This window comes from Buceros rhinoceros, unplaced genomic scaffold (genome assembly GCF_000710305.1).
Source record: "Buceros rhinoceros silvestris isolate BGI_N320 unplaced genomic scaffold, ASM71030v1 scaffold25430, whole genome shotgun sequence".
NCBI classification, from domain to species: domain Eukaryota; kingdom Metazoa; phylum Chordata; class Aves; order Bucerotiformes; family Bucerotidae; genus Buceros; species Buceros rhinoceros.
In genome coordinates this window covers 1,219-13,464 of record NW_010391846.1, presented here as the reverse complement: position 1 = coordinate 13,464, position 12,246 = coordinate 1,219, and the positions used below count along the sequence as shown (strand labels likewise).

Below are 12,246 nucleotides of genomic sequence, written 5' to 3'. Positions count from 1 at the left end.
GCCACCTCTGTGCAGCTGTCCGGAAGCCCAAGAGAGCGACCCGCCCCCAAGCTGCTGCTTTCAAAGGCTCCCGACGTAGCGTTACATTCACCTGACTCTCTTAACCAATTGAATGCGGAATTATTGTGCTGCGTGGAATAATTCTATTTGTCCATTTCCCAAAACAAGGAAGTTTTAGCTCAAACCAGGACACCCGTCTTGTTTCATACCTTGTCGTCTCAGATCCTTTATTGTCCCCAACATATGGGTTGTTTCCTCCTCCTCCAGCACATCTCTGTCACTTTCTTTTCTAATCCCAAATGAGTGCTTGTAGGCATGATCATATAAAGTGCATATACCATACAGGTTTCCTTTGTACATTTAGTGTGGGTGTTGCTTAATGCGTTAATATTTTGTTTAGCAGTTTCTATGCAGCTTTAGTATTCACTTGTAAAACCAGTAATTTCTTTTAAACCTACGTATTTCAAATGAATACTTTGTCTTCAGTATTGTTTCCTGTCTGAGAAGCTGCTTTTAGCTTTCTTTTTATCCTGTTCTCATTAGCTTTCCACTGTTCAAAGCACTTGGAAGTGCTTTGTGTTTGTGTGTTGTAAAAAAAAAAAAAAAATCTTGTGGCTGGCCCCCAATAACTGCGTGAACAAATAAGATCTTAATCTCAAAAAGCATGAGAGATTGTGATCCTTTAAAATACAAATTTTTTGTTTTGGTATTCCCTGTTCATGGTCTTTCTCTTCTTGTTTTATCTGGGGAGTTCAGGTGTTGTAGGGGTGACCTAAGGAGAAGGAGCTGTGTGCATCTGGCCAGGGGTTGATAAAATAGCAGGCGAGGTGCTAAAGCTTCCTCTTTCTGGGTAAATCCACTCTGCTGAGAGCTTTAATGTGTTTGTGTTGGTAGGAAAGTGAATCATCAAACTTTTTTTCAGTATTTACTCTATTGACTCTTTCTGCATGAACTAACTTTAATGGATTTTTTTTAAAGGCCGGCAATGATTCCTAGCAGTTAGAAGAGCACTTAAAACATTGAGGTCGTTTTATATGGTGGGTGGGTGTGCATGACCCGCTCTCTGTGTGTATACATAGAACTAAAAATCTTTCTTTATGTGTAAGGAGTATTATTCATTTCCCTTAAAATAGAATTAATGAATGGAAGTCACACTGTGTATTTTAATATCTTTTTTTCCAAACAATGCCTAAAGTGTGTGCAAAACATTTGCTAAGTATGTCACCAGACACTTTGCAACAAGTCAACCTAACTACAATGATGCACACGGGATGTGTTCCAGTTTTAGATGGGAAGGATATTAGAAAGATGGGGAGTCTATTGCAACCATCATTGGTGTGTGCTAGAATATGGGAAGGAAATTTTATGACAACTGGGACAGGCGCAGGTTGTCTACAAAATCTTTTGCATTTAATCAATTTCTTACCTAGATTGTGTAAATCCGTTCTTCAGAACCTTGTATGAATGTTGAAGAGTTTGTTGGTTCTTAATCCTTGCTGTAGTCTGAAGATGAGGCTTACACTTGTTAATTAATCAATGATGGCATCTTCCTTTTGTGACTCAAATGTTAAGCACTGACACCTTGCAATCCCACTTAGACCAAACCGTACGATAGATTAACTACCTTTTGTCAATTTAACTGCTAAATTTCAGAGGTAAGGGACAATAATTGCATCATAACGTAGCACTGCATAGTATTCTTTTAAGAACTGACATGTTTCCTTTTGTAACATTTCCTATTTCTGGTCAAAACCTAATGGAAGTGGTAAAAATGCCTGCCTGTCCTGACACGAATGCTAAATTTCCACTTGAGCCTATAGCAGCAAAGTTGAAGTCAAAATTAGAATCTTAATTTATATAGTCAATATGCAAAGTAATCTGTAAAGTTTCAGAAAGTAAATAGTAGTGTTTAGTTTTCATCAGCCTGTCTACAGCCTGCCTATATGAACAGCTGTGTTTAGGCTTGTGTCTCCTGAGTGTTCTTCTGGACTTGTAAAACATACTTTTTACTAGTAAACAAATTACTCTAGTGGTGTTTTGAGGGCATCTTTGAAGTTTATGAGCTAAAATGCACAGCTTTATCTTACTCTTGTAAATGCTGTATGCGACTGTGAAGTGCATCAAGATGTTATCAGTTTCGTTGTATTTAGCCTTATTTAACAAGTGCTTTAATAAAGTAGGTTTTAAGTGATAGCTTTAACCTCTTAAATGAAAAGCCTGGATTTCAAGAGTGGATATTCTGTAGCCCTTCAAAGATTTAAATGCTTTCTGTAGTATGAGGATATAAACACAGAGATTCAGAAATAGAGACCACGAATCTTTTTTTGTTTCCCACTTTCTTTAATTTTTGAATGGAACCAAGTAAATTAAAGGATACAGTATCATTTGTTATCTTAAGCTTAAGGCTTAATCACACAGAATGATAAAAATAAAACATTAAAATTTTTTATCATTCTAATAGTGTCATTGTTCCAATATCCACAGAATAACTTGTTGAGTGACCTGTCTCTGTGAAGGCAGAATTAACTTGGTTTTTTAAATTACGAGCTGAACCATAGAGCAGCATGATGATGAACTAAGGTTTACCCAGGTCTTGGTGGCAGGGTACAAACTACAGCCAAATAAGAAGTACAAACCACCCTTCCGTGTCCCATGTCATCTGTTTCTCATATGTGTGTTATGTGCCGTCTATAACTTGCGTGCTTGCCTGCTTTCATTTGAATGACTGCAGTGCTTGTGAACCTTGAGTAACCGATAGACTTCATAGGCTTATATAAATGTACCTGACACACAACAGCTAGTGAAGTCTTTTTTAATAGTCATAAAAGATGCATGAGGTTTTGAAAGATGAATGTTCCTCTCTTCTGGAAATTTTTATATTCAAGGCAGAGTAAAATTTTACATTAAACAGACATGAGTTTTTAGAAAAACTGGAAAATAAAAGCTTCTGATGACAGCACTTCCACTGCAGTACTCTTATGTGGGAGGAATACACAGCAAGACATTTTCTGACTAAAAACACACTTAAGAACAAGGGTGATAAGTTACAGATCACCACTTTTTATGTTTCTTTTTTAATGGTGGGTGCATTTACTCTTATGTAATATTTATTCTAGTGTTGAGCTGAATTGAAAGAAAACATATGTTGTCCATTCTTGTTATAAAGCAAACTTTGACTGTGTTTTGAACCTCTTACCTTCAGAGACTGACCTAAATATTTTAAGAGAAAGTGAATTGATATAGGAGCCACAAAATTTGAGTTTTTCATGCTTTATCTTTTTACTTGCGCTCTTGCTTATTCTTTAAGCAAAGAAAAAATATTGCTAGTTATAGGAATACTATGATACTAAAGTTGTTCTAAATTTGATCTCCAAAACATTCCACAGCCTGCTCTTCCATCCTTGCTCTACAGCTACAGAAACAACCCACAGACGTTATTTTAATTAACTATCTTTTATTTATACTTACAGGTCACATGTCAGAGTACATAGGAGTGATAACTGGGCAAGAGGGATTGGGCAGTGGGTTGAAAATAACAGCAGAGAACATTTCTTTCCCCTGGCAGTCAGCTCTGTTAGAACAAACATTTCAACCAGTTTGCCCTGCAATACCAGCATGTTCTTTTCTTAATGAAAATGGTAGTTGGACCATAAGGCTGCACATTTGTAATTTTTCTGGTTTTTACCATCTTCCCAAATAACGTTGTTTACATGTTAATGTGCAATGTGGTTACAGTGAAATAACTATATCTTGGTCTTGAAGAAGCACAATGAGAATGCTTTACAAACTTTCTGTTGTAATAAGTTTTATCTAACAGATGTTCATCTGAGCAGGAGATGGAAGGGGTGAGAGACATGCCATACTCTGGAGGAGAGAAAGGAAGCAGCTTTGCCTCTATAAGCTACCAGAGAACCACTCTTCTTATTAGGGCTTGTATCAGTTTAGCAAACTGTTTTCTATAGCTTGCTTTTTTGTGTGTGCATGTAAATTCCTCTTAATTATTAAACACTGACTTCTGAATGGTGCCTCCTATATTAATTTATCCAGAGTATCACTGAAATATTTGTTGTGGTCTCTTCTAAGCATGTAGAGAACCATGAACAGTGGAAAAAAAAAAAAAAAACCTAGCCAAGATTGTTATTGCAGGAAGTCTGATACAAAGTAAGTTAATGAATGTGAAAGCACAGGAGGAAACAGAGAAGTGCTGTGTTGCCCAACTTTTTTCATTTGGGTGTTGTAGATGTTTGAAAGAAACAGAATATTCATCCGGTATTCTCTTTCCTGTAACTTCTTGTTTATTGTAAGCAGAACACCCCTGAGTGATGTCTGTTGGTGTGGATGGTGCCATCTGGAAAACAGCTTCTCACTTGTTTAGAGTTCCATCCTGTTGGTTTTATATCAGAACAAGGAGATTAAGTGGTTAATTTTGCTGGGATGTTGTTTGCCTATTTTACAATAATATTTTTACAGCTTTCTGAGAAGACCAATTACATAATGAAAAATAATTTTCATTTAGTGCCTTATTTAGCCAGACATTATAATCTGGCATTAGTATTTTTCCAAGTGGACCTTCACAGACAAAACTGTGGCATGGTGAAGGACAAAACTTACTTCACGGTTTGCTCTTAAAGTACATCCCTTTTAATGAAAGTGTTGGCTTGTAGCCTGTTCATCTTTGGAATTAGTTGCGGCACAAGATGTTAAAGCATGTAAGTAGCCCTGTTCTTTGGGAGGTTATTTGGAATGGGGTTTGTTTCTTCCTTCCTTCCACTTTTTGAAAAAGAGCCGATACTGAAAGGCACCAAGCGGGGCAGCTTACCAGCCTTTCGCATTACTGCTGTCCAAGTAAGGTAGGGACAGAAACCTGTTGACTTTGAGGGGATACCAAGAAGGCTCCTCACAATTGGTTTCCTACATTTGGAAACTTTGCTGTCTGGCCACACTTCCTGGTGCTGTCTGTGCCCTCATTATGTAGATACCAAGCATCGCTTCTACTGGGTGACCTTGCAGGGTAATGTGGTATGTTGGGGTCAAGCTTTGGTGCTTACTGTGGAGTTAGGATCTTCCTTTCTAATTACAATCTTAGGCTGGCTGGTACAGCTGTCGTTCTGAACCAATGGTCTGTTGTCCTTTCTTACATTAACCCAACTTAAAGCATACAAGTTGTATTGATTTTTCTCTTTTAAATTCTTCCAAACTATTTTGAGAAGTCGTCTCATAAGTAGCAGTAGTTATGGCCTTTGTCAACTTTTCCATTAACTTTATTCTTCATTCATCAAGTAGTATGTAGCATAACGTTCTTTATAAACGCTGGATGTCAAGTAAAGCTCTCAGCATTTTTTTCTTTGATTGGTGGACCGATACGATGCTTTTGAAGAAAAGAAAATCTTTAAGTTTATATGTGCAGTAGGTAGGAAAGGGGGAAAAAATTAGGTGCGAGTGTGGAGCAAAATAGTGAGGTTTATAAGGTGTAATTGTTAGTTTGTGTGTTCCAGTGACTGAGGAGCTGAGCTTTCAAATATACTGGACATGTTTTAAAGGGTGGTTAGTTTCTCAATACTCTTGAAAAGGCTCCACAACTAAATAAAGAGGCTGCCAGCTGGAAGACTGAAGAACTACCAAGAGTAAGAGTACTAATAGTACATAAGCTGATCCATACTCCCTGTCCAACATGTACTCGTATTTATCAGAATGAATATTCTTCTATTGAGAAATGAATTCTGTGGAAGTAAATAAGAAACTGTAAACTGTATGTGTCATCCTGTGGCAGGAACCAAATAAAAAGTAATGGTAAATACGGTGAAGTACAACACTGAGATGGAGTATTAATATTGTAACGAGTTAATTTCCACTTCGTTAATTTCCATTTTGTTCTCGCAAAACACTCGTGTTGGATTTCTTTAGATATCCTTTATTCTTCAGTTACATACAGCAATGTTTTAATGATTTACTTTCAAATATTGCTATTAAACGGTTTTCTTTATCAAATTAATTTATAGAAGACATGAAGGAAGAACCTCAAATGCTCTTTGATGAACTGCTTGAGAGGGCCAAAGCTGGAGAACCAAAAGCACAAACAGAGGTAAGTTTATATGCTCTTTGTCCAGTCTTCTTTGTTGTTAATTCCAAAAATAGCACTGCCTGCTGTGAAACTATTCTCTCTTCTTCAGTTGAATTGTATCTGTTTTGATCTTAAACTAGTCAAAGAAAGATGATGCCGGGTGATTTCTCCACCTTGAACGTGCTGCTTGCTTGGGAATTTTACTGGCTTCAGGTCCAGCTCTTGAGTAAGCCTTTGAGACCCATGAAAATGGGGAGAGTAGGCTGAGGTCATGGAGAAGGTACAGAACTGCTTTTGTTTTGTTTTGTTTTAAAAAAAAGTATGTGCAAAGAATTACTTGTGGACATGTGCCAGTAGGGACTGTTAAATGCTCTTTGTTCAGCACTGCAGTGTATACAAAGATACCAGGACTCTTAGGCTGAACTCTTTGGAAGAAACTTTAGCAGGAACAGGGGTTGGTTGGTGTTCTTCTCTTACAGTATTTCTCAGCTGAATTAGCAGATTTAGAAAAGAAGCTCCTATTGAAATTAGCTATGTTTAGTTGTGTAATGGCAGATATAAATGGATTAATAATGGCAGGTCTGTCCCTGTATGTGTTAGCACTTCAGGTGTCCCGCAGATTTTTAGAAAGATTGTACCAGGTGGTCATTGCCTTCCATTGTCTGGTGTATTGATCTAGTGTAAATAGCTTAAAATTGTTTGGAAGGGTTTTAATTTGTGTTTAACTTAGTGTTTTACTTGAGCATTCTTTTCCAGCTTCAGCTTTGACAAAAGAGAGTGGTTATGATCTCCTGCATGGTCATTGGTGGTTTGGGCTTTTTCCCCAAGGATCTCCTCTCTTTTTGCAATTAAAAATAAAAGGTGGCGATAGGAAAGAAATCCTTTTCAAGCTTGTAAAAAAAAAAAAAAAAAAAAAAAAAAAAAAAAAAAAAAAAAAAAAAAAACCCACACCCCAAAAAAGGTTTCTTGAAAAAAAAAAAAAAAAAAAAAAAAAAAAAAAAACAAACAAACAAAAAAAACCCACACCCCAGAATATGGCAGTGCCAGGCTTGCTCCCCACTCCATCTGAACTTTGTGAGGGGCAGGCTGTCCTTGGAGTTGTAACCCAAGACAGTAACAAATTCCTCACCTTTGAAACAGCTGGTGGCTTTGCGGAGGATGAAGCTTTAGCCTTGAGGGGATCGCTGCTGTAAAATTCACATTTTGGTTCTATCCCTCCCCACAAAAGAAAGCAAACCCCATCAATGTTCTTTAAGGATATACCTTGCAGTTGATTAAGAAATAACCTTATGTAATCTAAACCTATGATATATGCATATGTATATATATAAATTTTTTTATCCTCCTCAATTCGTTCCACCTTCACTCGTTTCCATTAGCTCTTTAACTGTATACAATTTCTATTCCCACACAACAAAAGGATTCTTGTCATAAAGAGATCCAGCATACAATTTTGCTTCAGAATGCACTCAGGATAAATTGACTGCCTGAGAAGGAATCCCAAATACAGTCAGTTCTTTTCTATGCAGTCAAATTTCTTATGACTTGTGGAGACAGAATTAACTTTTAGTTTCTAATGCCCTAAAGAAATGTGCACATCTTTTCTGCTGTTGAATGCATCTCTTTGGAATTGGTTAGAAAAATCTGGTTTAGCTTCATACCTTTGTAGAAGCCCAAGTGAGCGGGCTGAGATGACACTATTGTGCTGTTTGCTGATAACAACTGAAGTCAAACACAAGAAATCGCTCTGTTCACTGGCTTGCAGTTATTACTATGAGTTTGTACAAAAAGAACCCTGCAGTGACTATGGAAATAAATGCACTGTGAATGGCTGCCAACCTCTGTTATCGTAGCTTTATGTAGTTTTTTTTATTGAGAAATAACTATAAGCAATTATATGTAAATGAGACACCCACAGCTGGGGTTCTGAGATGGAGAAAAGGCACCTCTCTGACTGCCTGTAATGGAGGATCTGGGCAAGGGGACTGCTTGAGATCCCTGCCTGGGATAGCAAAGCCCACAGGTCAGAGCAGCCCTTAGAGAAGTACAGTATGAATATCTGTGTTAAGCCATTGCCAGCTATGACGTAATTTCACAGTTTTAGCTCATGGGAAAGAGAGAATCCCTGACTGCTACAGGGGCAAATCTGAGGTTAACGTCTTCTCCCATCAGTTCTTCCACCTCTGATTGCTTCTGGCCAGAGCTTTGCAGCCATCTTCAGGTGGTTCTCTGTAGGAGCTGTTCTGTGGCAGTGAAAAGTGGCTGCTGCTCGGAGCTTGTTCAGAGAAGCTGTCAGACCTTCCAGTAGTATTTTGTAGAAAGCCTTCTGGGACTAGGATGGGGAGGTGGCGGGGTGGGTGTGTTACTACCAAAACTTAATATACACAGAAGCTTGTCATTTTATAATCGAAATAAAGGGAAAATATTTTCTGGTTGCTCAGATTTTGGAGCCGAGTTCTATAGCTCTTTTTGGAGAGGGTAGATGATTAAATTTTGATGCTGAACTCCTTGAAAAAAACCAACCAAACCTTACTAACACCACCCCACCTCCACCCTCCCCACACACCTCCCCAAATAAAAAGCAAAATACAAAACAAACAAATGCCAGACACAGGCAAGCCAAAACCCACTTCTATCATAAAGCAGGTGTTACGCTGTCGTTGTCCTTGTGCAGTACCATTGTGTGGTATGACTAATTCCAAAATCTGCTATTTTATTTTATCTGTGTTGCAAGACTTGTTTCTATGTCCAAGAGATCCTTATAAGCTTAAGAGCTGCATCATTAAGTGCTACTACTCTTGAAGCTTTGCTCAAAATCACAATGGCTGTAAATATAAACACACTCAAGAAACAGCTGTTCTTCTCAGAGGATCTTATTTACATTGTAATTTGTTAAAGCAATTCCTTTCTGAAACAAATAGCTGAAGGTCCATCCACAGTTGGGTGGTAAATTACCAGGCAATTGCTGAAATCTGTCTTTTTTTTTATGTTTTCCATCTCATATACTCTCTTTTCAGTCTGCTGCTAAGTCTGTGCACTACCTGCTGGACGCTGTCATGTATTTGTAATCAAAAAACTTCTGGTTTACTTAGTCAATTTTTTTTTTTTTTTCTGTATGTTTTTTGATAGCTTCACTGTCTGTGCTATGGGTTTAATCACTATGATATCTACCCAATAACCCTCTGTGGAGAAGTTGTTGGAGCACGCAGGTGTATGAAGCCAATTCAAAGGCTGGAGACCTAACCTTTACTGGAAGTAAAAGGTCTCTGATTGTATCAGTGTGTCTGATTTCCATGGAATAATGTGAATTATTAGTCTTTCAAAGGTGTTTAGTCACATTTAGTAGTAATACCAAAGGCAAAGTTTTGGAGAAACTGCCAAAAGGTTTTTTTCAGCAGATAATACTGTGGACTTATGGAGCTGTATTCTAAGTTTGCTTTGTCCTTCAGTGGCTAAACTGCTATGAATGAGTCAGGGATTTTACTCCTGAAGCCTTTTTCCATGTCAAGGCCCTTTGTAATCTAAATTTCTGAATGTCACTGCCAACAGGTTATTACGCTTAATTTTTGTGTTTCTAAAATGAGGCTAGCAGTGTTGTCTGACCATTGTTATAGGAAAAGTATTCAATACAAGGTTTAGAATTCAAGAAAATTTAAAACACCAGAAACTTTACCTTATCCTGCTAGGGGCCCAAAGACCAGTGACAACTAATTCATTGACCTGGCAAAATGTCTTGCAATTCTTGTTTGCTTCTAGTTCTAGAAACAGACCTTTCCTGCAGAAGATCAGCTTACAGCTGTGTTCTTTAGTGCTAGGAGCAAATGTTTTGACCTTTTGTTCAGAGAACATTTATTTTAGCTGAGTTCCAGTGGGTGGGGGAAGGAGGCAGAGAGAGAAAGTTTAAAATATATTTCAGTAATCGAAGGAATTCTGTTCCCTACTTATTCTAGGTGGGGAAACATTTCTTAAGATTAGCCGAAGAGGAGGATGAAGAACTTAACAATTGTAGTGCAGTTGACTGGTTGATCCTTGCTGCTAAGCAAGGTCGAAGAGAGGCTGTCAAACTATTGCGTAGGTGCCTGGCAGACAGAAGAGGTATGGGCTCTCTGAGTCTTTTTACTTGCGGTTCCCACTTTATCTGGAGTAATACTATCTTCATTTTAACGCTGAAAAGGGGAGTTAAAATATGATGGGAATGCTCATGGCAAATTATTTGAATAGCTGCTGACAGCCAGTTCAAATGTGTAATTAAAAAAGCATTAATTACTGATACTGCTCATAAAAGCATTTATATTAATTATTTGCTTGAATTCCTTCATGGAATTCATGCTTGTTCTTCCCCTCCCCACTTTTTGTTGAAGCTTCTTTTCTTTGACCATGAAGGTTATATATAACCACACACCACCTACATATCTGCTGTCATTTCATTCTTTTGCCCCTATACAACCTCTCTCCAAACTGGTCTTTTTCACTGTCTTCTACTTTCTGATTCTCATCTTCCTTCCTGTTACTTCCCATGCTTGAAAAGGTCTCCTCTCGTCTGCCAACTATCTGAATTCTCAAAGAAAAGAAAAAAAAACCCCAACTTTCATTAAACAACTTTCATTAAATTCTTACAGCCTTTTACATGTCACGCATGCATACCTGCACCACCTTTTGCCTGAACTGCTGCTGTACCAGAAACTGAAGCAAGACATAAAGATAATGCATATTGCACATTCTTTGGAGTACTGTTTAAGCTTAAGCAATGGGATTAAATTTTGGTAGGAATGGGCACAGAAGGGCATTTGAGTAATTTACTTAAAGTAGTCAAGATACAAATTAAACTTGAAGTTTCAGGCTAAGCTGAGAATAAACGGTGGGCAAATCTGTCATTTCTGCATGGGTGTGGGTAATAGTATTTACTGTATTTTTCTTAAAGGCATTACTTCTGAGAATGAGCAAGAAGTAAAAAAGTTATCTTCTGAGACTGACTTGGAGAGAGCTGTGAGGAAAGCTGCCTTAGTCATGTATTGGAAATTAAACCCAAAAAAGAAGAAGCAATTAGCAGTATCTGAACTACTGGAAAACGTTGGACAAGTTGACAATGAAGGTTCGTTTGTGAACTGATTTATGGTATTGATAAAATACAAACTTAAAAGCAGAATATAGCTAGAAACCTCAAGGGCTTTATAAACAATCAGCCATGAGATAACAGTAAATGCATGATCTGCTCAGGAAAAAGTACAGTGTTAACAACTCTAACTCTTAATACCTGTGTTCTCTGGACCAGTAGTTAGTCTATAAAGGCCTGCTAACTCTTACTGTAGGCTGTGATTCAGTTAAGCAAAGGTTCAAGAGACCAAATATTAAAACTATCTTCATTTGACACTTGATGTCCTTAGAAGATAAATCTTCTGTGGCTTTTCTGTGTCTTATCTTTTTTTTTCTTTATTTTTATTTTTTTCCTTAACAGTCATACTAATGATATCTTACTAGGTATTTCAATTTACAAACCCGGTCTTCAAGACAGCTGGCTCACTCTGCCATTACAGGAGTATGTGTTTACTATGTCAATGGTGGTCCCTTTTTTAATACGGTAGTAGGAATATAGAAAGCTATATAGCTACTTCTTACCTCATTTTATGAATGAGTTTCCTATCTTTGAGGAAGTACCATTCTCCACATACTGCAGCTTGAACTACCTTCCAGTTATTGTTTGATCACTTTAATTGACTGCTTTGACTTTCCATAAACTTTCTGTTTTTGAACCAGATGGTGAGAAGCAACCTGGCCCAGTCCCAAAGTCGGTGCAGAAGCAGAGAAGAATGCTGGAGCGATTAGTGAGCAGTGAATGTGAGTACATGCTACTGCTTTTAATCTTTGCTCATGGTTTTGGTTTCCATTTTGTTCTGCTAAGCCATTTTGTGCAGCCAAAGAAGAGAACGTATAGCAAGCTTGGATTGCCATAAACTGGTAGTGTCAATTTATTATATGTGCAAGTAAATAACTTGATTTATGCAATCGTTTAATGCAGACAGATAGATCCCTCGTGCTATCTGCCTTGCTTCTGTTTGCCATTCCCTTGTAATTAATATTTGTCCTTTCATATTTGTTTGAGAACTGATGTAGGAAAGATGCACCAAGATACTTCTTTCATAACTGAGGAGCATCTTAGTTCATGCAATGGGGAGAATTAAAACACT

At 37.6% G+C, this 12,246-nt stretch overlaps 1 protein-coding gene across 1 annotated transcript in view; it reads left to right on the top strand.

Annotated features, from left to right (window-relative positions):
- LOC104499672 (wolframin-like) overlaps window positions 1-11,896 on the top strand; it is a gene marked incomplete at both ends in the record, with an annotated part of 24,584 nt that extends 12,688 nt beyond the window's left edge. Inside the window, 4 exons of the mRNA XM_010143214.1 lie at window positions 6,000-6,082; window positions 10,012-10,156; window positions 10,983-11,153; window positions 11,816-11,896. Coding sequence (XP_010141516.1) covers window positions 6,000-6,082; window positions 10,012-10,156; window positions 10,983-11,153; window positions 11,816-11,896 — 480 coding nt within the window. The remainder of the gene's footprint in view (window positions 1-5,999; window positions 6,083-10,011; window positions 10,157-10,982; window positions 11,154-11,815) is intronic.
- Window positions 11,897-12,246: the final 350 nt, after the last annotated feature.